The 25927-nt window shown below is 40.1% G+C and overlaps 2 protein-coding genes across 4 annotated transcripts in view; one reads left to right on the top strand and one right to left on the bottom strand.

Annotated features, from left to right (window-relative positions):
• Window positions 1-3052, top strand: part of ica1 (islet cell autoantigen 1) — a 13174-nt gene extending 10122 nt beyond the window's left edge. For both annotated transcript variants that reach the window (XM_030393875.1, XM_030393874.1), the window contains exons 12-13: window positions 422-511; window positions 757-3052. In XM_030393875.1, coding sequence (XP_030249735.1) covers window positions 422-511; window positions 757-878 — 212 coding nt within the window. In that variant the 3' untranslated portion in view covers window positions 879-3052. The remainder of the gene's footprint in view (window positions 1-421; window positions 512-756) is intronic.
• On the bottom strand, window positions 3049-25927 carry glcci1b (glucocorticoid induced 1b). 2 transcript variants are annotated; one of them, XM_030393871.1, is made up of 9 exons: window positions 25760-25927; window positions 25251-25612; window positions 20314-20462; window positions 13178-13267; window positions 9073-9198; window positions 8102-8239; window positions 6930-7119; window positions 5751-5871; window positions 3049-5445 (listed from the first exon to the last, which is right to left on the bottom strand). In XM_030393871.1, the coding sequence occupies exons 2-9, from the start codon at window positions 25546-25548 to the stop codon at window positions 5094-5096; spliced, it is 1464 nt and encodes a 487-aa protein (XP_030249731.1). In that variant the 5' UTR covers window positions 25549-25612; window positions 25760-25927; the 3' UTR covers window positions 3049-5093. The 2 variants fall into 2 exon arrangements, with proteins under 2 accessions (XP_030249731.1, XP_030249733.1); XM_030393873.1 differs by having other exon boundaries at window positions 9073-9195.

Genomic DNA, 25927 nt, shown 5'->3' with positions numbered 1-25927 from the left:
AACACTCTTAAGGATTCAAAAGGCTGTTTGGGTATTTAGGCCCGCTGGACTCTTTGTATTTGTTTGTATTTGGATTTTAAACTGTTATTCACAAAATAGAACATGCACACCACATACCGGCGTCCTCCCTGGTGGTTGTTTAGTCCTGCTACAGAATGTATTATCCTGACACAAAAAGCATAAAAGCTAAAATAAACGTCCCTGAAACAAGATCTCAAGTGGCAATTGCAACTTTTGGCCTGTAATGTCGTCAGATTTTGCCGTGATTGACTTTGTGATTGTTGTCGTTTGTGCGTCTGTTGCATAATATCCGTCCACATCAGCAGCGTGCGAGAGGGCGTGATGATTTATTTGTTGAATCACGCTTTGGCACGTTAAAACGTCCCCTGTTGATTAATCTAATTCTGCATCGCCGTTTCAGATTGGGCCGGGATTGTTCCACAGCCCGTCGCCCAGGCAACGGAGCACTCATCTGGAGCCAATCAGAACCCTCCTAAGCCAGCAGTAAGAGGTAGGAGCGGGCCAAATGAGCAAAACATATGAGAAGACTTTAAAGAAAAAAAAAAAAAAGACTTACTCATTCTAAAGACACATGTCAGACTGAAACCTGTGTTTATGAGTATTTTTTCAAAGAACTTGTGGGTTGTTTCCGTTCGTAACGTTGGATCGAATGGAGAGGATTATATTTTCTCCATGTCTTAAATTGTTCAGCAGCGAGTCTGCGAGACATTCACCCTTTGTTAACTCGTTTCGCAGAGACGGCAGGGACGTCCAAAGACCTCTCGGCGTGGTTCAACCTGTTTGCTGACTTGGACCCCCTCTCCAATCCTGATGCGGTCGGCAAAACTGACGCAGAACACGAACTTCACAACGCATAGTTCTTCCTCAGCGTCATGGTGATCTGAAATGGGCGCCTTTAGTTTAGTGGGTACAGCAGAATAAAGCTGCCACTGTGACCCGAGACAAATCTGACGAGCAACACGCGACTGTTTTCTCTTTAGACTTCAATTTGATTTATAGCTGAGACAATTAGTCAATTAATCTACAGTAAATTAAATCGTGGCAACAATAACACCACAAAGTGATAGAAGCAGTGTCAAAAAAAGTCTGTAACTTGAAAGTTAACGTCCTGCATTCAGAATTTAGCTTTAGTAAAAGTACAGAAGTATAACATTTAAAATATACTTTAAGTACCTAAAGCAAAAGTTCTCACAATGGCCCCTTTTAATAATAACGCAAATTATATCACTGAATTATAATTATGTGTGATTGCAGAACTTGTATAGCTTTTGAATTTCCTGCAGGGATCAATAAAGCTTTATTTCTTATCAATAATATGACATCATAATTCATCTGTTGATCATATTTTTTTTATTATTGATCAGAATCTGCAACGATTTATTTATCAATAAATGTAGTGTAGTAAAAAAGGACAGTATAAGCAATATATTATATAAAGTAAAATGGAAATACTCAAGTGAAGTAAGAATATCTCAAAACTGTACTTCAGTATTGTGTGAGAGTAAATGTAATCAGTTACTCTCCACCGCTGGTCATATTGTCAAATGTACAAACGCCGAATATTTGTTTTAATATGTGCTTTTCTTCATCAGATGTTGTAGCAAATTGAACATCTTTGTGGCTTTTAGACCGTCGGGAAATTCAATATGTGATTTGTTTTAAGAACCAAACAGCGAATTGAGAAAATAATCGGCTCATCAACCAATATGGAAAATAATCAATATACTGGCAGCCCTCATTGGGTCTTTTTCTTGTTATAACAATATAAATAAATGTCTGTTGTTAAAATGACATACTGAACTATGATGACCATGTTTCTTACAGTAAAAATACACTTCCATGTCCTTACAAGACAACAGGTTTTGAAGAAAATACAAATTAAAGTATCCGCAAATCTGAAAAAAAAAACAAAAAACAAGAGAAATTTACTTGTCGTTATAAGAAACAAATCAGATTTTTGTCTCTCGGTGGCAGTGTTATGCTGCTGTCAGTGTCCTGCTAACAACTACCAGCTCTCATTCTTTCCTTTGTGAAAGAAATTAAACATTAAAACTTCACTGGGTTGAACATTTAATGTTTAGCAGGGATGCCTCAGAATGAGTTTGGAACAAGAAGCCTTTGACATTAGCTGCCTTGGAAATCTGTAGTCTCTAGTAGCATTCATGCTTTATTTCTGATCCTTATTACTGAAGAATGCAAAGCAGCGAAAAACAGTCAATTTTAATTTTAAGTTAACATTTCTGCCGTCTGAATCTGATCAACATTCAGCAAAAGCAGGTTAAATGATCAGAATTATCAGCAACTATTTAAGACCACATTTGAAAAAGGGGAAACATCCTGAAGTTGTTTTTTATTTTCAGACAGCTTTCAAACAGCAAAGGTTTCTGTTTTATGCTTTTATTTGGTTGCTTCATGATTTGTGTCCACTCTTTGTAACATTGTCCAGAACTAAAGATTCACATATCACTCATTTATCACTGCATGTTGCATGCCTTGTTTTCTGTCATCCAGTCAAACGTGTGATTGAATGGAAAATATATTTATATCGGTGTGAGATTTTTCATCAGTACTTCCATTATTCAGACTTGTGTTTATTCAGTGCAGTTGTTGGCTTCTAACGGGTGATATATGCCGTTTTCAATGTATTGTTTTCAAAGCCAAACTAACTGCAAAGTTTTATAATCATGAAGACAATGTCATACTGATTTTGACGATAATGCTGCATAAATTAAATATTTATATCAGAGTAAATGCCTTAATTGAATCACAAATAAACAATATAGAACCTCATCGAAATTATTATTAAATTCCTTCTACAGTATATAACAGTTGATTGTGAATTTATTTTACTGTACAATGCGTCATTCTTTATTTTCATGCCATGTGACATTTGTTAATATTCAATCATGACCAAATACATTGACTGCCTTACCTTGCCTCCTATTTGTAAATGTATACATGCCATGCTTGTGTATATTATTAGTTGATGTGTCTGCCTTTGAAAAAATTACATACCAATCCAAAAAAGAGATTTTCTTGTTTTCTTTATTGAAAAAACACACACAAGATCTACATAAAAATGCGTAATACACAGGAGAACTGAATCATCATCGCCAAACATGGCAACCATTCCTTAACTGCACTGCAATGAGCTTGTGAATAAAATCAGAATTAGTATGAATGGAAACTCTTGGAGCTGCAAGCAGAAGAGAGTACATCAACTTAATCTGTGTGGAATGTGTTGCATATTGTTCGTATTTTAATTCTGTGTGCAAGTGGTTTGATAGACCAAAGTTTTGGAATGAAACACATACTAGTTCACTAAATCAGTCATGTTTTCTTTTTCTATATGTTCTGGTGACACAACTTGTGCAGGTGACGTTAAGGGCACATCCGGTTGGATCTGTATATTGAGCCAAACTGTGTTACACAAAAAAATGTTAGTGTATTCTTTACTTCAAACAAAAATCAATTGCACACTCAAGTTCTGATTGTTTTAAGTTACAAATTGGTCTAAAAATAAGAAAAAAAAAATAGTGATTATCATCTCACTTCCAAATAAGTGCTTCGGCTTGGTTTAACGATTATCGCCTGTGTTTGAAACACTATGAACCAGTGTTTACATGTCGCTGAACTGTTTATAAACAAAACAAAAGTGCACATGAACATTCTGCTTCTGGCACAAAAAATGGTGCCTCTTGTCCCAAATACATGACAGGCCTTTCATTGTTTTGTCATTTGCTTTGGTACATATTGAACAAAGGGGTAAAACAAACGACACATTTGTCACTTCTCAATTCGGGATTATGTAGCTTATGTAGCTAGTTGCGTTTACACTAGTACTCACGGCTGACAAATGCAACAGTGATCTCTGGAATGTGTCATAGCACCTGAAACCCTAACCTGAACAGGTTAATCCGAAAGTCATCTGTCACGAGCTGTGACATCAATCAGTTGATTCAGTCCATTATAACCTCCCTCTCCGGGGAAAAAATAAACATTTCTGCAAAAGACTGGAATGTCTTTCTGTAGAATAAAGTCATAAACACTGGGGAAAGGCAACATAGTCCAAGCAAGTACATTCCATATGACCTGAGTTACTGTTCTGTGTAGTGTGGGGCAATAAAACAAGGCAATAGGGGAATTGTGTGCTTTGTTATTGGTTATTTGGTCACTGAAAAAGAATTGATTTGCATTTTGTGTTTAAATGGTGATCAGACTAGAATTTGTAAGCCTGTCAGGTGGAGCCTGCGCTCCAGCAACTGCTGGTTTCACACAGACACTGTGATACAAATACTTTAAAATAATAAACAAATAAAACAGGCCTCAGCCTGTGTCACTCTGATCCAGGTCTTAACAAGTGCAAACATTGTGGTTAATGTGGGGCAATGTGTTCTAACTGTAAGACATCCTGATATGTTTAAAATATGAATCGAGCATTTCCCATCCTGTCAAAAAGCTTGTGTATATTTACTTTAGATGTTAGCTTGCTGAACACGTAACAGCTAATAAGCCGGTTAGATAACATGAGTAGAATGAGTTTCTGATACCTCAGAGTTGTTTCTTGTGAAAGTTTTATGATTTTTCCTTTTGAAATTTATCTTAATAAAACTGCAGGCACTACGTAACACAATAATTTGAGCTGTAATTTCTATTTTTTGCGTAAAACAAAGCAAAGCTATTTTTGTTATGGGAGTCGTCACAGTACAGAGGAGAAGGCTAGGTTAGTGATGGGTGAAGGGAAGCTGTGCCCAAGGTCAGCACACACTTAAGTCTGGACAACAATGATCAAACTATCAAGTTTGCTTGATAATACATCAGAGTTCCACGACAGCGGGACAAACACTGGGACCGAGCAGATGTGCTTGTGCAGCAGGATGCTGGTACCATTATCCTCTAATGTGTTTGTCATTTCCAGACCTTGGGCACTCCCTGCTGGCTAACGTTAGGATTAACGGAGTGCAAGGATTTTTTTTTTTTTTTGCTTTTGTTTGTTTTCTCTGTTTTAAAACCAGCCAACCTGACTAGCTGAAGTGTTAGCTGTAGGTGGTTTGGTCATGAATACCTGAGGACTAGCTGGTGAGGAGAACTTGTGCTGAGCCGTCTTTCCCCACATCTGCATCGGGGCTCGGGCTGTCTGTGCTGTTGTCTGTGTTTATGCCTGTGCTTGTGTCGGTGCTCCAGTCAGCGGAGGCTGGAAAGGTAGCTAGTGGTGCAGTAGGCAGAGTTGGGGTCACCTGAGGCCCTGGGCTGTCGTTGCCATGGAGACCTGGGCTGGCGGAGGAGCAGGACGAGGGCGAGACGGGGGAGAAGAGGGAGGAGCAGAGGAGTTTGACCGGGCAGAAGGCAGAGCCCCTGGGAATGAAGTTCACCTTGTTTTTGTCAGGGCATGAGAAAAGAGGGAAGCCTTTTGATTTGCCGGACCTGAAGACAAAACAGTATTTGTGGTTGTTATTTTGTATTTTGATGATCATTCAGATTAAATACAAGTTATTTATCCTACACAACAGCTTTGGGCTCATCCCTGCCACCCACAATGCAAATAAGCTTGTTAGCTTTGTTGAACTATCATCCAACAGGATCTCAGAGTCCATGAAACAGTACAGTAAACTCTCTGTTGTTTTGCTTTTAATGATGTGTACACTCGACAGGCAGAAGCAAAATTGTGCAGTAGCAAAGGATCAAATTTGAGGGTGACTTTAAAAACAAACTGATGTTAAAATACTTACACCATCTCCTCAAACACTTTGACCCTCTCACAGCCCTCTGGAGGTTCCCGTTTGAACATGTAGCTGTTGTTGGGTTTGGGAGAAGTGGCAAAATTGGGGAGAGGAGAACTGCACAAATTGTCTGGAAATAAAATACAGAATATAACATATTATTATAATCCTCTTGTAGTTATAATGAGACAAACAGGAAAAGAAAAACCCTTTAAGCAATGTGCTTAAAGTAAAGTTGTGTATCATTCTAAACATTTAATACAAATGCTAATACAATACAAATGTCTGCTTTTGTACATAGTCGATATCTTTGTCAGTATCTTGCTTTATGGAATATAAATACCCTTTTCTACAAAACCCTTTTTTTTATTTGATGAAAAAGATGTCAAACCTATTAGCAAATGCAAATTACATGACAATGTTCAACAAAAGCTGCCAACTTCGCCTAAAGAAAATATAATATATCTTAAATTTATGATTCAAATCAGAAACAGCTAATAGACGGACAGTGATCAAAGAACATATTCCGGCAAACCAAAGATTGATGAGTTCAATACTATGTGCTAGCTTTTAGTGTACAATGTCATCTATGTGTCAATTTTAATAATCTTTAAGACCATAGACAATCAGAGTCGCTACAATCAGCATATGAGATACATGCAAGTAGCAGCTGATGAATAAAATAAGTACAAGTTGCAGCTCTGCAAAGGAAAGAAATCAATAAAACCCCTTATCGCTTACTGGACCAATTTAGCATGACCTAAAATACAGTTTAAAAAAGGATCAAATTGATGCACCACAACTAGAGACACTATCTTTTTTCATTCTATGCATTCTTCTCTTTTTAAAACCTGGCGCCTACATTACCCACGATGCAACTCAACCCCTGACAGCTCAGTCAGAGAATCAGGTGTGTTATGTGAGTAGTTGCTAATGTAGCCTCAGGCAGAGATGAGGAGAGGGCTACAGCAGTCTGGTAAGCTCATTTTAAATCCAACCCACACATTTCTTTTTTCATTTGCAAAAACTTGACTCAACGCTGACTCAAGTGACATCATTTCACATATTTAAAGCAGCGCCCACATATCCACACTCCTTATGACCTATAAAAAGAATTTAATGTGTAATGTGGTTGAGCTCCCCTTTAACGCAGTGACCACAAGCTGAATGTGTCAAACATGGGCACACCTTTGTCAATGTCCTCTGCAGAACAGGGGCTTCCATCAGGGGAGTGGAGGTGGTCGGAGCTGTACGGGTGGAGCAACGGACTGGAGTCACCACTTGAAGGGGCCTGTGTGTCTGTGTCACGTGTGTCCCCGCTGTTGCTGTAGTGATGCGGAGGGAAGGGGGCGCGGCGGCCATCTACCACATCCATGGCCTGTGAGGTGAGAGGAAAGAGGAGGGGGTGATAAGTCATGTGTTAATGTGCGTGGATTCTGAAATGGTGTTGTAGTGGTGGTGCTTAGCGTTTGGAGAGAATTTTAACTCATAGGGTCACAATCAATCATCTGTAACAGCCAATGTGTCCTTGAAACACTCATGTTGAGGCTGAGCAGCTACCTGCTCACTCACTGTATGATGTCGCTGTTGGTGAAGAACATCAGCTAAAACGTCCTATATTTAAAAACGACTGAAACTGAAAGGCCTCTGGTGTGTTTGTCTGTCTGTTTAAAAGGGCAATTGGAGAAGCAAACATCACACCAGATGGTAATACTTGACAGTGGATGAACAGTGTGATGTGCAGAGCGTACTGCTTTGGCACAGCTGATTTAAAAAGGCTTGCTGCACAGCAGGCTGTAAATCTGTAGTGGTGAGTGTGTTTGTTTGCGCTTTAACTGTGTGTGTGTGTGTGTGTGCGTGTGTGTGTATACATGCAACTTTCTAGGAGGCTAGCTTTACAGACCTGCCACGGTTTACTACCCCACATCAGACAAGATTTATGCCTACCCTCACCCCTAAGCGATTTAATTCAGTGCGAGCAGGGATAAATGCTGTCTGACTGAATGGTGCACAATGCTGCAAGGAACTTTACAAGACTATGCTTTTGCATGCATGTAAAACATTTGAAGCAAAGGCTGCAAAGCTATTTTTGACCACTGATAGTAGTTACAGTTGTGAACTATTTTTTGGCTGCATTGCAATTACAGCATGAATCGGACATTAAACCCAACTGGGACTTAAATCATAAAACTTGGGAGGATGAATGTGTTAGGTGAGTTCATCAGATATAGTACAAGCAAACTCACTGTGTTCTATGTGATATATATTATCCTCACACGCTTGCAGTTCAACAAGCACTTTGAAAAAATGTTTTAAATATCAACACTTGATCTGTTGCTGGTGTGTGTTCACATCCCTACCTGTATGCCGTGCTCCCAGTCCTCTCTGATAAACACATTTTCTAGCTCGTGGTTGATGCCCTCCACACTGCTCGGCACTCTGGATATGAGGGATTTTGGCACAGGGATTGCCGACAAGGCTGATGAAGTTCCCTTGAACTGGACAGACAGACAAAAGTAAGTACAAAATGACATACACAACAAAATAATATATACTCAAACATGACCCCACCCTCACAACACATTAAAAACAATAAAGTCAATTATGCAATTACATACACAATACTTCAGATGTCTTAGACTCTGTGACAATAAGATCCGTTTGCGGTATTGAATTGTCGCTGATCCAGTTTCATGAGATATTTAATGGGTGGAGGCATTCAGTTTAAATACATGTGACTGAAGTGAGATTAAATTTCAGAGGGAACAAAAACACAGTCATGATTGTGATCTACTGCCGGCTGGTATAGGACATATCCTCGTTTGTGTTAATTTTCCCACAGTGGTTGGTGTGTTCTGTTACTGGGCATCTGTTAATGAATGAACTGCACAGGAGAGAACAGGGCATGTCCAGACACATTCTCTCTCTCTCTTCTCCTCTTTTGAGACAGCTGGTCAGAACCGGGATTCATTAACTAGACCTCCTCAGTCAAATGCTGTGCAATATACAACATCATACATTTTCATGACCTACACACAAACCTAAAAAGAGCATGCTACAACAAACTTGCAGGCACTTTCACTGTGTAATGTAGAATGCCACTTTGCTTAACCCTGGTATAATCACATTCAGTTTTCTTATCTTTAACAGCAGTGATATGGCTTGGTCACCGTCTGTTTCCTTTGTATGTTTTTTGCTTGGCTGCTAAGCTACCTTATCATATCATCACTGTCACGGTGAAATCTTGCATCACCAAAGTCAGAGTTGGTTAATGTTTTCACCAGAAAATAGCATGCCATTGACTCAGTTTGGCAAGGCATGAATAACTCACCTGTGGTTGGCATGCAATGCCATGCTGTGCCTGTTGCGACAGCTGCAGCGAGCTCTGCTCCCTGTCTTTGCTCTGCCGGCTGACCTGTTTGCTGCGCTGCAGCTGCAGTCTCAGTTTAGCAATCTGCTGGAAGAAAAATAACATTACTTCAACAAATGAGCACAATCAAGTCGTGAAGAAATATTTCTGTAAACGTGAATTTTCATCTTTTCCCACGATTGAATCAATGAAGCAAAACGTGGATGAGCAAATCTTTTCGGATGAAGGGCTGCAGCAAATGCTTATTTTCATAAACAATTAATGTGCAAATCGTCTGGTGTATGCTTTGGCTGCGTAAACAGGTAGTCCACTCATCAGAAAGTTGTGGTTTGCTTGCTGGCTCCACCAGGATCCTTGCACAATATACTGGATCCCAGTTGCCCCAGATGGCTGTTCCATCGCTGTGCACATGGATGTGAGAGCATAGAAATACCGTGGGGCACGTTGGTTAGGAAGCGCTGTACTGCTCCTGATGAGCAGATTGGCACCTAGCATGGTAGCCTGTGCCATCAGTGTAAGAATGTGTACAAATGGGAAGATGTGATGCGTGTTGTAAAGTGCTTCAAGTAGACAGTGGACTAAAAAAGCACTTTATAAAAAGATCATTTCTCATATACGAAACTTCAAAAAACTGGCATGTTTGGATTCCTCCAATCTAAGAGTCAATTTAAGTTGCTCTAAGTGCTGTTGTCATTTTAGCCAACTTCCTGTCCGTTTTTTCAGTAAGCAATCTCCACCCTCCTTTCTACGTCACCAGACTTGCAAAACTCCTTTTTCTATTTCTGAGGCACCTCTTTTTGCCCCTTTCTTTTCTTTTTGCATTATTTTTTGGATAGTATAAGCCAGCGATCCTCAATAGGCAGCCCCCGGGCCGCAACCGGCCCGCCGGCCTCCTGTTTGTGGCCCCCGAACTTTTATTCCTTCACCATGTGTTTTGGTTGGGTCAGCACGTGTGCACCGGGACTTGTCTCCATGCCAACGATACAGAGACAGCTGGGTCACTCACTGCTGCGAGCACAACTTTAAACTTTCACTTTCGTTTTCGGAGCAATTCGCGTGTTCACATTTTGCCGGTGGTAAAAGATTGAAAATTGCGTGTTTCCAAGTAAACTGCTATTACAAAGTGGACAGCGAAAATCCGCGACTCAGAGAAACAGGGATTTAAATTTGCATTCATTCTCCCTCTAACCAGGACAAGCCATACGTATCTGACAGTGTAGCGGTAACAAAGGCCGGACGTAGTTTAACTAGTTCCACTCCGTCTCATCACGTATTTTCAAACACTCAAACATTGTAACGGATGGGGAGTTTCTCCCGGCAAACACCCTTTCACTCATGGTGCCAAAATGTTTATCATCCTTGTTAAAACTCAACACCATTTAATCAAAGAACAAATGACGTGAATTAACCCACAACCATCTTACATATCATCTTATTCACAAACACATTCACAAACCATAATTACACCAACACCAACAGAATACCCAAGAGTCTTTGCGCCACAGTCAACAAGGGGCGTTACAATATGCCAGGAGAAGCTGTGATGAAGATTTCCAATTTGAAACGGCATTATGAGACGAAGCATAGGAATTTTGAAGAGACATTTCCTCAAAATTCAGCGATAAGCACAACACAAATAAATGCACCGAAATCGTCATATCAAGCTGCAAGCAGGATGCTTGTCACATCTATGTCACAATGAAATAAAATAATGCATGACTGAAGTGATGGACACAATGTTTGAAGGCAAACAAAAAGAGGAAATATTCAACTATGTATTTTAATTTATGTTAAAATGGAATGAAAAGGACATTTTGTTTTGAATAATACAGTATTATTGCATGTGGCCTGACCGACCTCAATACATGGACCTTTGAGTCACTGAAAAAAATCTTTGTGGCCCTTTAAGATTTGTATTTGAGTGCCCCTGGTATAAGCCATCACCGGGAGGGCTGCATTGATAGCTTTTCCCTGTTCCACCATTGCTGCTGTTGGTAACCAGAATGAAGTGGGCAGGGATACCAGAAAATGTATTTTCTGTTTTACTGCGTGAGCAGTGGGAGGAGAAACATGGATTACTGACCAAACACATAGAATAAAGAGCTTTTAACACTTCTATCAAAGACAATAACGGTTACAGCAGCTTTAATCAACTAATATTTGCAGCTCTTTTTCAATGTATTTAACTCTTGGCCTAGAAACCTATATGAAAAGAAATTAACTGATCTCTAATGTTTAGGGTATTGAATATTTTTAATTGATGAATTGTTCCTGACAACCACCACTAATAAGAATATTGCGCTTTTAGCCAAATTAATATTCTTATTAATAATTTAAATATTTATATTAATAAATGAATATGTTGGCTGGGATGCTTTCCTCTCTCATGTGACCAACAACATCTATATGGCACTAGTGAGCTTAGTGCACCATGCATATTGACTTAACTTGAACATTGTTGCAGGCTAGTATTTTGCAGTCATGCATGTCTGGTGATGAAACATGTTAGGTCAATGGGTGTTTCTGCTTCTGGCCCAGTATCAGCCTAAAAACAGGATACCCTTTGTCAGCCAAACAGACTCAGTTGTACTATGCAGACTAAGGTGTGGTCCTCAACACTGATCTTGTAATCCTGGCAACACAGTCAACAAAAGAGCCTGCTTTTTTCATGGATGTCCTCCCACACAGTTAATCGCAGAGGTTAAGAGAGCTAGAATGTGGTTCACTACATTCAATGAGTGACCGGAGCACTCGATAATGACAAGTCCAGGCGATTCCGATGTAATCTCAAAGGATTGGAAAGACACATTTTCCTGACTGTGCGAAGCTATTGACTGATCAGGCCAAGGCCAGGGCCTCCTCTGTAGGAAGTTCAACACCACATTTTTCTAGCAGGCCTAGTTATAGTGTTTGGCTACATTTTCACTTGAATGTGATTTATGAGAACTCATTCTAGCACTCAGATTTTATGAGATCAAACTGCTCTGAGTACATAGCTGGGAAATTTTGTGTATCTCCTGTGGCTGTTTTTATTAAAATGTGTCTCTTCCTGTCTCCTCTTTACAGCTGTTGTATTGCTTAAGTGCAATGTTGCAACTGACAACTCCAACAATTGTTACTCACTATAAAAGCCATCAACACTTTTCTTGACTTGACAATTTAATAGTCAAGCAGGTTAAATCAAAATCTTAGCAGGATCAGACAAGTGCAACCATACCCAGGCCAGGTAACACGTGGTCAACCAAGTGAATACGTAGCCTGTCCGTCCCAAACACCTTAACTACTACTTTCTTCAAGTTGTACTTATTATGAACTTGAATAACATCAGTTTTGGTATTTAAGTCATAAAGTTAAGTTATTAATGGAATGTAGTTTTGCATGCAGCAATAGTAGATTCTTCAAATTGTACTTGTGAGTTTCTAAAAGACTTCCAAGGTGTAGTTTATTCTGGTCACCACATTCTGGTCACCACAAAACAAAAAAACAAAAAACAAGCCATCTGTGCATCCTTAATGTTTTGGAACTAAATATTGATTGCATGCAGATTCTGGAGCCAAAACAGGAAAAAACTATGAAGGTGCATATTGAAGTTTTGAAGTACAATTAATCAATGTACTCAAGAGGGCAACAATATGGTTGTTTCACCCGTTAGATTCCAGCACTGTCGCTCAAAAACAACAGGCCATAATGAGATGCAACAGTGCAGTTGTGAGGGAAACAAGAGGGGAGGAGGTTAAATTTAGACTGTGGTCTGGAGAGTTGGAGACCTAATAGCTCCATGTGGTCGGCTGGTTGGCCACCGAGGCCAGCAGATAGACAGGAGTGGAAACCAATGTTAAGGAGGATAATATTTAGACTGACCTCAGACCCTGACAAATAAAACACATTTTGAGTAAATCGAATGAACCTCAAATATGACATAAACATCTCTTTGAACAGGCTGTGTGAATGTTTTAAACCAGTCAGACAAACTGCTGACACTACTCCCTGTGTAATCCACTGTCTGTGGTGTTTGTCAGAAGCAGCTGTGACTTTGGTGAACCACAGCTAAGACAGGTGAATCTACCTCTTTGAGGTGGTCTGCGCTGCCCCAGGAGGCTGACCGCTGGTGAGGACTTCCCTGTTCTGCTCCCTCATCAATCCAGAGACCTGGAGTCTGAAACACAGAAATACATGCTGACACATAACCACATGTTATACAACTCAACACATACAACTCATGCTCTTGATTCATGTTCCAAACTTATTGTTCAACACTGCAGCTACACAGAGATGGGAATGATGAACAAAAGAGTGTGCAAAAGAACTTAAACAGAAGAGTTCATTGTGTGTGGATGCAAAGGTATCTAAATAGAACACATGACATCATCCTTGAAGCCTAAGATTAACTAACCTGCAGTTTCTGAGATTTGTTTACGTGGCAGGGTGGCCTAATGTTTACAGAGAACAGATAACTGAGAGGCCACAGACGTAGTCTTTGTTGAGTCTTGTTGAATGTATGCCCGCAAAGAGTCCTCTGTCTTCCAAATGCATTATGCATTTGTTTCACATTAAGAAAGTTTTGGCACATTAAAAATTCAATTATTATAAATTCTATGATATATACACACAAAAAAAATGTATGTTCATATACACAGAAACACTCTTAACGACATTCACAACCCTGTTTCTACAAAAGGTTGGAATGCTGTGTGGTTATTTGCTGATCCTTTTTGACAGATGCGCGAATCAAAACAGCCCAAAGATGTTTTACCTCATCAACTTTGTTTGAAAATAAAAGCTTATTCTGAATTTGATGCCAGTAATACATTTCAAATTAGTTGGGACAGGGGCAACAAAAGCTTGTGAAAGTTGTATGATGCTCCAGAAACACCTGTTTGGAACATTCCATGGGTGAACAGGTTCACTGGTGACAGGTGATAGTGTCATGATCAGGTATGAAAGGGGAATCTACCTAAAGGCTCAGCAAGGATAAGGTAAGGTTCACCACTTTGTGAAACACATGACTGTATAGAGGATATCAGTACATGAGCTGAGGATCACAGTTTGTTTGCAAATTATTGCACTTTGCATTTATTTAAATTTAACATAGCCCCAAAACTATTTTGGAAATTGAGTTGTACTTAAAATATACTGTGTACGAATTTAAAGCAAACAACGATCTGTGCAGGAGAAGTACAAAGCTAAAAGCTTAAATGAAAACTACTTGAAATGTTCTTGATAAAGACACAGAATACCCATTGTGCTACCTCAGTGTGATGTCACTCAGGATGTGAGTATTGACTAAATACCTAAAATGTTAAATGTTTGAATAAGCAGTTGAGAAAGATGTGGGTAGAAGCAGTAATGAGTGCAGTGTGCTCAAGAGCAAAAAAATCTGGAATCAATGAAAATGAAGGAAAATGTCATGAGATACTATCCCTGAGGAAAGAACTACATTCAACAGGAAAACAAAAGTCATAGCATACTTGATTGCTTCCAGTAAGAAAGGTTAAGATAAATATATTTGTGTCAGGGCTTAAAACCCATTTTTAACCAGCATGTTCAGTTCAAAATCCACCAGCTCTTCAAAAGCCAAACATAGTTCCAGTAAATAATTAAAGGGCCACCAAATAATAAACGGTTACCTGCCAAAAAGACTTCCTTGTCAGCCACAGGTGACATTTACAAGGACTACTAGCAGATGGTGTTGGCTAAGTTTCCACCTTTTCACCTTCGGTAGTTTCCATTAGTCTACAAATTAAGTATTACATTTTAACCTATGTATTCTTCTGTGATTTGGCAGAATGTGTGCAGCAAAATCTAGAATTATACCAGGTCAATGAGTCTACAGGGAAATTTTGTGTTTTTAGTACACCCGAGAGAAAACATCTAATATACTAAACATTCCCTACCAGAGAGCACAGAGGCAGTTCTGTCTCACTGAACATGTCTTTTAGACCTCTATTGCATAAACAAGGAAACGGTTAAGTTATGTAAATATATGCAAAAACAGAAACAGACTGAGGATGTTTCATAGGGTTGTCTGAAACCACATACTTCCCCCTGATTATGCATATCAACAGTGCCTCTGGTCCTCAAACAAATCCTCTAACATCTGACGTTTCATGGTCAGCACAGTGGTGCGAAACATCTGAAATGTCAGTGTCTTCACACTGCCTCATGTCTGACCCCGCACTAACAGAAAATCCTCTATGGCTCTCTAACTAACGCACAAGCCTTGCTCTATGATATGGAATATCACACTGTGAATAATGAGGAACACCCGTGAAGCCTTTTGCGCTGGATCGCTGTTGCTGGTTTCCCCCAGAAAAGGACAGCGAATTAAATGGGTGCTTGTGCTCTCATAAAAAGGGACCACTGTGCTTGGCCACGCTGGATGGCAGATGTGTAGCTAGCCTTTAGCATTAACATTTTGTGCATGGCCTGTGCTGTTTGATGCATCTGCCAAACATTGAGAGACTTGATGCTGCAGCCTAATCTGTTCATACAGACTGTGAAAGGGCAGAGAGGCTTTCTGGAGTTGTGGACTTGAAGAAAAAACTAAGTTCTCACAGATGTTCTATGACGTCAAGAAGGGAATGCTAGTAATGCTGCTGCTTGTAACTCAATGAAATGTGAAACGTTTATATGGCAGTAAGTGATCTGTATAGGATTTCACAGTGTGCGCAATACTGGTTAAAATCAAATGCTCAATTATTTTTCTTGAGATCTAAGGACAAAAAGGAGGGCTTTAAGCTAAGGGCTCATTGTCACTGACAAAACAACGTGGTGCGATTTGAAATATTTTAATTCAATACTATTCAAGTAATTATAATTACAAGTGATATATTTGTATCATTCCTATTTTTCATGAGCTCTAAATTAGAGCACAATCAATACTGATTTTTGGGGCAGATGCCACTGGGGGAAAAAAAAAATATATGCCATCATTGTGGCAGCTGAAAATCTTAAATACATATTGTATTTAGAATAACTATAATAATTATGATTACCAAGCATCTATTTCTGCATTATAGATTCCAAAAAAGATTTTCCTATTGGCACATAGTGGTCAACATATAAGTAGATACTGATAAATCTGTGATACATTAATATTGGTCGATTTCCACTGAACTCCACCCAATTAATGGTATGACAGCAACTACAGTACACAAAAAAGGAGAAGTTCAACAATTAAGATGAGAATTTCGCATGCAGCCTGTGGGTTTTTGTCTCAGACTAAAAATAAACTTTTTCTACATTAATCCTTTTGTTTAAAAGTAAGATTAATTGCTTAATTAATTACTAATTAAGTTATCAACAGGCCACAGGTGACATACCACATTTTTCTTTATGTTGGATATCTTGGTTGCAATTAAATGCCAAATTTTTCCCCAGGTATCTATTGTAAGACAAGACAGTTAAAAAAAAATACTGCAGGCCATCTCTGTTCCTCCCAAACAAATTGTCAGTTAACAAGAGCACCCACCTTTATTTACCCCAGAGGCCCTTTTATCATGCTAGCTCTTGAGCTTCCGGCCCAAGATGTGTGCTTTGTAGACATGTGTGCCAGGTGTTGTGCCTGATAATGTACTACTGTGAAGATAAACTCTGTTACCGTGGCCTGCAGCTTGCTTCCCATTATGATTCCCACCCAAAGGGTTACATACAGGCAACATCCTCAAGAATCCAGCTCTGTTCCAAAGCAGGAAATAATGACTAGGCTTCAATAGAACTGCAGTGGAATTTGTGCTGGTTTGTTTAGATTGCGTGCTGAGACATGCGAGCAGAGTGCCACTGCTATCATTTGGTGGGGTTTAGAGATGAGAAGAACGTGCATTGATTTGCTGAGTTGACTTTGTGTATCTGTTGTCTCATGCATGTCTGATACTCAATGAGCATTCCAGAAAATGGGTGTCCAAGATGTGAGTTTAGATTCAGCTTCATGTTACAGGCTCATAATGAGACAGTTACATGAAAAACAGATGCTAGTTTGTTTAGTTTGTCTTTCCTTTATGTTTTTTCAGATAACAAACACGGACTGCTGATTAGTTATTTCCTCTCATCCAGGACCAAAATGTACATGCATGTCGGTGGTCAGCTGCCCATCAGGCTGTTTTCTTTATGTTGTGCTCTAGTGCAACTTTTAACAGAAGACGTGAGGCGACACATACTGTTTGATCAGTCTGCCTTTGTCGGTGCTGTTTCTTTGAGGTCGGCTTGGTGTGTCAGGGCCCTAATCTTCATACAGACATTCTCTGTGTTCTGTAACCACGGGGCCTAGGGCATACAGACCTATCCCGGAACAGTGATTAGCATATGTATGGGCCCTCTGCTCCTCAACTCCCACACAAAAGGCAGGCGGGCTGCGCAGCCACGAGGGCCAGGTGGTAAGCAGTGGGATTTCTCCTCGCCTCAGCCGTAGCCTGAGGGACAGGTGCAAACAACTTCACCTCCATGCAAGACTACATTACAGCTCAAAGGAGAGGCCGTCTTGAACTTCTGCAGTGCACAACAAAAGAGGCCAGGGATCTTTTGTCTGCTGCTTTCTGCTGTTGTTGTCTTACAAAAAGAGCTGGGCCCAGGCATAGTGTGTTAACAGGAAGTGGTCTCTGACTATCCTTAGGGGAGTTTGTGCATTTAATTGTTCAAGGACTGTCAAGTGTGTCACACTCTCCCACAACATTTCAACATAGCCAAATGTTTTCCATCTCAATTTTCCACAGCTTTGACAGACATAAATCTCTTAACTTGTTTTAAATTGTGGCCCTCAATCACATTTTTTGCCAATCACGTCTGGGAAACATAGTCGAGACACAGGCACAGGCGAATATCACAATGTAAGTCTACCAGATCATCGTGTATACGTGCCCAGACGTTGCTGTGCAATGACATTCTTCAGGACCTGATAATTATCAAATTGATTTTCCATACTTGTCCAGTCTTTCCAGAGCTGCACAGGAACCCTGTAATTAGAGGTGTTTACTCTACATACAGCCACTTGCAAGAGATCTCTCAGGGCCCTCTCACTATTTCCCCTGCCTACACACAAAGAAATGCTAGGCAAATGAGGGGTTAAAGGGATGAAGCCCATGTAAATGAGGCTTGGTGGTCTTTATTCAGACACATGAAAGGCTTCTGTTAGCAAAGAGGGAGCAGCCCTTGTCATGATCATACATAGTCAATATTCTTTCTTTAACCCCCAACCCAAACTCCCTACACCACAAAAATTAAGCTCTTAGAGAAAAACTGCATTTAGCCATCAGTCACATGGCAAGATTACGGGGCGATCATGTGTGGGCTGCTATCCAGGAATACTGTGGTCAGGCTCAATGAGAAATCCATACTTGGGTCTTATGAAGTGTTATAAAAAGGTATTAAAATTTCAGAATAATTTCAGTAAAGTCTATTAGGCCTTTATTAGCAGCAGACTTCACCACCAGCCACCAGTTTACTGTAACAAAATCTTTGGCCACAGCTTGTAGATTTGTCTCCTTCACCAACAGTTATGACAGAAGTCGTAATTACCATAATTTGCTCGGAGAAAGGTGAAAATAAGTGTTGAATTTGGGGATTTACCAGACACTCTCACCAAAGTGTTGGCCAATTGGCTTTAATATAATATTACGATATCTTACTGGTATTTCTTAAAGCTGTTCCAGCTCATGATCATTACACGAACTTCAGTCTGGTCTTTCCTTCACAGTGAGGTTTGTTCTCACTCATCCCTGCCTGGGTATGAATGACTAAGCCATCTGACTACTTTGACAATCGAATCGTACACCTGCTTTATGGTAATTAATCAGGGACGCACATTGCATTTGCAGGGGAAAAAGTAATAATTTTGGCAATCATTCATTTTCAATTGCTGAGCTGAATCAGACACGTCATAATGTATCAAGATCAATTTGGCTACAAGAAGATAACTTGGCCATTTGATGTGTGAGATCGTGCACCTCTTGCTTTTTGTTTCAGTTTAGTAGGTTCTTTTTTTAGGTGGACGCTGCAGTCATGTGGAATGCACCCTGACCATTTGACTACCAGTGAACCCCCATGTCTCTAAAGATTAGTGTTATCAAGCCACATACACACTACCCTCGTTTCATTTTTGGAAGCAACCGACACTTTTGCCTCACGTAATGCTCAGCATAATCTTGATGTACATGTAAATTTCAAACGTTGCAATATTGTTAAAATCATATGATTATTTGTTTTTTAATCACATAATAATTCATACAGGAATAAAGTTGTTAAGAGTCAGTTTGTGGGCACACCCTTGTTTTGAAAGTAACAGTAAAACAAGTGAAATCTTTCCACAGACAAATGTTACATGACTCACAGCTAAAGCATTTTATATTCACTCATTTCTACCCAGTTTACTCATCAGTAAATAAGTTCAACAATTGCATTAGAAAACAACTGCATTAGTAAACAACAACGTCATTGATAAAAAGAAAAAAAAAGTTGAAGTACATGAAGATGTGTACATAAAAATGCCAGAAGAGAAGTTAATTACCACTCCTGACTTTGATTTTGGCATTTTGGGACCTGCACCACTAATGGAATATAAAGCTAAGTAATAATAATGGTGTTGAGAAAACACTCAAAGAATCTGGAGCTTTGGACCAATTTACTTTTAGATTCTGGGTTAATTTGACAGTTTGAATAATTGTGTTTTGTTCACAAATTCAATGACAAAAGCATTTGGAATTTGCTAACACTTCTTCCCCATAGCAATGATGGCCAAGGCTCATAGGTAATATAGTATTTAGATAACAGCCCAACCAATATATTGATTAGCAGATATTTGGCATATCATGACTATAGTGGTATTGGCATACATGTTGTCCAATATAAACTGATATAAAAACTTGTTTTTTGGAGATTAGAAAGATGCCTGGTTTAATTCATAATGATACATTCCAAGTGAAGGTCAGTGCACTGATGTTATTTACATTTTACAATAAAGTTTATTGTTATATCTATAAAATATACTGCCATATTTTAGGGATCATTACAAAAAAAATAAAAAATAACAGCCACCATCAGATAATGCAGACAAAAACATATTGTGGTTTTATGGTGAGTAACAGTGAAGATACAGTTTAAAATCATTTTTAGATTGGGAATACAGCATGGAGAAAAAAAGGAACAATAATAAGGCCCATCTTTATTTAGGCCTATATCCAAGACAGTGTTTTTATATTGAATGGTTTGTACCTGTGTGGCTTTGTCTTTCATACAAGAAGGGTAGGGTCCATGGGAGTCCCGTGGCCACTGGCCGGTGAGGTAAGGCCCTGTGATGGCATCCAGGGAAGATGTCCGCCGGATGGCACTGGAACTACGAACCTGTAACTTGGACCTCTCGGCTGTGGGAAAACACAAAGAAATAAGATGAAGCACACACACAAACACACACTCATGCAGGCACAAACACCAAGTGAGCATTATTACCCAACATGCTGAGGCATCTCAACGTTCGTCGTGCCAACTTTCCCGATTGTGTCAATAAGGCTATGTTCAGCAAGGTATAAAAATGTCACTGCGTAATAAATCCCTGCCAGGGGCATTATTTAATGTGGCACAATGACCCCTAATGGTTTACATATTTCACCTGAAATAAAAATAAAATAATCAAAGGCTTTAACTGTCATTATAGGTTGGTCTTCATGGCTTGGTTTATTTAACTATGTGTTGTGGCAAGAGCACATGGGTATATCCTCACGTTACAAGAATCACAGAATGAATTCTTACTAAAGTCAACGGGGGAAACAAGTTAGAAAATCTCCTAAAACAGAACCTCATAAATCAATACTTTGCCCTCACCTCTGTTAACTACTGCAATTAACAAGTGGTTTACTGAGACGAGACCTTGCCCTGCAATCTCTCCTTGTTTTCAAAGTGTGGACAATTTTTTTCTAATCTCGTAAGAATTAGTTCAGGGAAAACAGCAGGTTTGAGAGCTAAGGCCTGAAGCAAACGTAAATGGCTGAGCAGGAGTATCTGATGTTATGAAAGCAGTCTGCTGTAAGCCAGAGCAGTTAAGCACACACCACCCACATAAGAACTCATAAACAACCACAACACAATGCACATCAATACTGCCTGTATCCACTCAACATTCCAGCAGTGACACGCAGTTAAAAAAAAAAAAAAAAAAAAAAGAGAAAAACAAAAACAAGCAAACACAAAGACATTAGCTTGAGAACAGCATGAGACTGCAGTAAGAACTGGATTAAATGTATTAGCCTCAATTACACTTGTTCGATTACTACAAGTAAATTAAAGCTTCTTCATTTCCCTTTCCGAGGCAGAATAAAGAGAACAGCATAATGATCAGGAAACGTGCTCATTTACTCCATTCCGTGTTCGAGCAGGCTGCAGCTGAGGCCTATCCAACATGATCACAGACTAAACTATCTACATGAGGCACCCCTCTCCTAGCAGAACTACACAGCCATTCATTGTTGTTCTTTGTCCATAGAATACATAGGCCTACCCACCCAAAGGTATTGCCTAAGTAAGCTTACTGGGCTACAGTAAAATTCCCTGAAGCATTGTAGACAAAGGAAGCAGGCTAAATTTCCATCAATATTGATATAGGCCAAGCCAGTGCTCTCAGAACTAGGATTGTGGTTATTTTCCATCGTCTCCCTACTTGCCAGACTAGAATAATCTCCTGATGAGAAAAAAGAAACAGTGTGAAAGAAGCCAAGACATCAAAGCAGTCCATCTGCTGATTTCAGGGATGAGTGAGAGGTGTATGTCATATTAAAAGGAATATTTTCAGGTTGAATTTTAATAAGAACTTTCCGTCGCTGGGCGTTCGGCATGCGGCGTAAAAGTCTCTGCAATTCCAGGGATAAATGGGTGGTTTATTAACTGTAGAGCAGAGGCAAATGTGAAAACAAACATGTGGTCCAAATCAGTAAACCATAGCAGCATGGTTTCCTGTAGGTTTTCGCAAGGCTGCTTGACACAGGTTGAAAGGAAAATCACGATAATTTAGTCACTTTTAGGTTTCATTTACTCGAGAAAGGCTAGAGTAAATTAAACCTGATAGGGCTTATATATAACTCTGCCATACATGTTCCATACATGGCCTTGGACACATTTAGTTCAATTCAACCTTACTGTAACTGCTAAGACTATCTACAGAGTGAATATTGAAAAGCATGTAATTGCCTACTCTCTGTGCAAGCTTGGTCATTGTACAAATTACTTAATAATACTTCAAAACAACAAACTTGTATTAATCACTGTATAAAACAATAAACTGCTGATACAACTAATGTGATTACAGGTTCTGTTAAGTACTTATGATACTGTTTGTTTATACACACACTATATTAGGGCTGGGCAAAATATTGATTTTATGTTATCCTTGTGAAATAAGAGTATACATCATCTTAGATTCTGGATATTATTTTGTTGTGATATTGCATAAATTTTTTCCCTGGTTTCAAAGGATACATTACTGTAAAGTGATGTAAAGGATTGGAAGAGCGGTTTCTTTTTTCTGTGAGCTGCTGCTTGCATGTTTCTCTCAATTGGGCAATTCTTATTTGTGATTTCTTAGCTTGGCTTCCTTCGTACAACTCTTAAATGTATGAATGTATGTCCGCCATGACTGGAGAAACGTTTCTAGGGCCATACTGCCCAGCCCTATGCTACATTATATACATAAAGCACATCATTACTTCATGTTTTGAATCAAACGCTTGATTATACAGTTATGGGGAATCTGTTTAACTACTTCACCACCTTGCAGTTCATATTCCTTTACAGTTCTAGTTTAGCTTCTCAAGTTAAAAGTGTGTTCATTGCAAGCAGTAATTTCAGCAGTGTCCGTCTCCCATACTATATAAATGATGAATGATGAAATTAATCCTGGCTGTAATCTTTTACAGTTATGAGTTTCAGCATCTGTCCCTCAGCGGGTCAGGAAATGGCTTGTTAGCATTATTAGCATCACTCAATGAGTCCAGTGGGTACCTCCCACAGCAAGCCATCTTGGACTTGTTTGAGTGTGTCCCAATGGATGAGAAAGGTGCTAACAATTCAAAGCAGAAGTTAACATCAAAGTTCAACGCGGTCAGTTTTGTGCAGGCTTTTAAAACTACAGCAAACACAGCACAGTTCCACCAGAGTCGACTGATTTGGACAACATACTCATTTTCACATTCAGTCCTACTCTGCAGTTTGAATGGGTGACAATGAAGCAGGGCTGTTTCAGCACAGCTGGCACTTTGACAGGGAGTGGGACATTCATTGTTGGGGACAGTGTGGTAAGAGAATGATGTCATGCTGGTGAACCTAAAAGGTCATGATGTGGAATATAATATTCTTCACTATGTCCGTCATCATCAGACCATGATCTGAACACCAGAGCAGGATATTACCAGTGTAACTATGCCTGGCACTCACATTGATGGTACTGTACGGCACTTTGGACTGAATTCCCCACCAAATGGCAAGTATTATGTCTGTAAGTGGGTTCAAAGTACAGAAATGAATGACAAATTACAAAGTGCAAAGCCTACTGCTTCAGTCAAGCTGTGCTGCTGTGATGAAAGATGAAAATGACTGAATCTTGCTCGCATTGTGTTACTTGTTTGCTTCTTGATAGATGCAAGTCAGTTTGCATTTTTGAGTGCTAGAAGCCACCGACCCTGTACTGATATGATCACAGTCGTCATCTGAGGCCTCTTTTGCATGTTTGGGCTGTGAGGTCACAATGATGAAGGAGGGTCAGGTCTCCATCATCACTACTGACATGGGACACTAGCCTGGGTTAGAGGTCGTCTCTTTCAGAGGACTGAGGTATGCGTGGCATGCCACTGGGGTGGGAAATCAACACCAAGCGTTAGCCAAACACGGGTGAAATTAGTCGTGCCTGGCAAGTCTGCCTACTCAGTTGTTCTGGAAGAGACTTCGTTTCCTGCCTTGCATGGTACACTGGTCAAGGTTGGAGGTCATCATTCAAAGAACTGAGGAATGTGAAGCACGTCACAAACATCAAATTACACACACATACACACACACACACAACTCCACAATAACTACCATGCTGCACTGAGACAAGAGGGCTGCCATTTTGGTTAAAGGTAAGAGGGGGAGGCTATCAATCGTGACAAATGAAGGTAGCATTGCTCCCCTGAAGCTTAAGAACGCAACACTATTGTAGTGAGATTACCAGGTGCTTTTCATGTGAATTGATGCAGAGTCAAAAAAACCCATTGAGGCTGAAAGATTGAGTCTCTTTTTGTCTCCAGATACTGGAAAAGCAAGCTGTATTCAGACACTTCCAAAGAACAATGTGTCTCAAACACTCGTCAGATAGTGTGTGGTTGTGTGTGAGTGTTTCATACATAAAAACACAGGGTATACAGACCAAAAAAGCTAAGCTAAAAACGCAGTTCTGGCCTAGGAAAGGGAACTGCTACCAGTCTGAAAAAGCAGCCACAGTGTCGATATTTGGCAGGAGAGGCTGTCACATAAATAAGATTTAGTGGGAAACACGGATTTAGGTCTGCCTCGACTTTCATGTCCTGCTTCGATTTGTCTCTAGATCACTTCCAAGGAGCAGCTGAGCTTGACATGAAATGACACAGCACTTGCCTCTGTTAGCCATAGTTAAGCGACATGGTGAGGCTCAGCATATGTTCAGCATATGCAGAGTACTCTATGCTGCGTGTATGAAGTCAGCGAGGTCAGACTAGGCAACACCTGACCATTCGCTTAGCACTGCTTCTACTGGGACTGACGTGGCCCCATTTACAACTGAACGCATGTCTTTCTGCCAAATCTCTCCTCCCCCTCCCTCCTGTCAAAAGTCCATAGGAAATAAGAGCCAATAGAGCACTCTATTCTCTTTATGAGTGCCTAATTGTGAAAGTAGACAATTGGCTAAACAGTTAATGAATCAACCCTCTTTAAGTCAAGTACCAACCAACACTAATACAGATTCAGACTACCCCCTTAAAATATTAAATTTGACCCATTATTCACATTCACATATCACATTTTTAAATGTAGCTGCATCACTGCATGCCAGTTAAAAGTTACCATGACAAGTTTGAGTGGACTACAGCACGTGGTGACATGGCATTTTCTTACTTGTATAAGGAAAAACAGCTAAAAATACGTGTTTTTACCTCTGGAAACTGGAGAGTCTGAGGGGCAGGAGGAATCCTTATTTTCGGGGGACAGTCTTTGCTTAGCACTTCCTGAACTGAGTGTCGGGCTGGAGGGGGGGCTTGAGCCCCGGCTGTTCGTGGCTCCCCCGTAGAGGGTCTGCGCCCTCGTCGGGCTGCTCTGACCCCCGCGCAGGAGCTGGTAGGGCACGGTGGCACGGATGGGGTGCAAACGGCAGCTGTTGTTGAACGAGCCGGGGGATCCCGCATTGCTGCGTCTTACCCTCGGCTGCTGAAGCGAGTTGCTGGGGGCTGACATCCTCCGAAACTGGCTGTAATTCCTATCGCAGTAAGAAAGACGTACTGCCAAAGCTGCTGCTTCTCTAGAGGAGGAGGCGGTGGGGGGAACGGTAAGATAAACATTAGCCTGTTAGCAAAGAAAAAACGTTAGCTTCCTTTTTAACGTTTATAACTCATGCGCTCGAGGGGGAAATAAAAGCTTCGACACGCATTATTTCGTGATTACTTACCTGTAAGATACTAACACATGCCGACGTAAACTGTAGCCATCACACAAGTAACTTTAAAAGTTGTTTTTGATACTTCTTGAAAGGTTTAATTCGTGTTTTCCAGCTCTTGCTCTGTCTTCCCCATCATGTCCACTCACTCTAAATGACAGTTGTTCCGACCAGACTACT

Source organism: Sparus aurata, chromosome 17 (assembly GCF_900880675.1).
Source record: "Sparus aurata chromosome 17, fSpaAur1.1, whole genome shotgun sequence".
Classification (NCBI taxonomy): Eukaryota; Metazoa; Chordata; class Actinopteri; order Spariformes; family Sparidae; genus Sparus; species Sparus aurata.
This window is presented reverse-complemented; position numbering and strand designations above follow the sequence as displayed.

Bases quoted from the DNA above. Each gene is read 5' to 3' on its own strand.
- glcci1b (XM_030393871.1), bottom strand. From the start codon at position 25,548: ATGTCAGCCCCCAGCAACTCGCTTCAGCAGCCGAGGGTAAGACGCAGC. The intron at 20,463-25,250 runs GTAAAAACACGT...GTTTTCCCACAG, and splicing joins AGACTCTCCAGTTTCCAGAG to CCGAGAGGTCCAAGTTACAG. The intron at 5,872-6,929 runs GTGTGCCCATGT...TTTTATTTCCAG, and splicing joins TGCAGAGGACATTGACAAAG to ACAATTTGTGCAGTTCTCCT.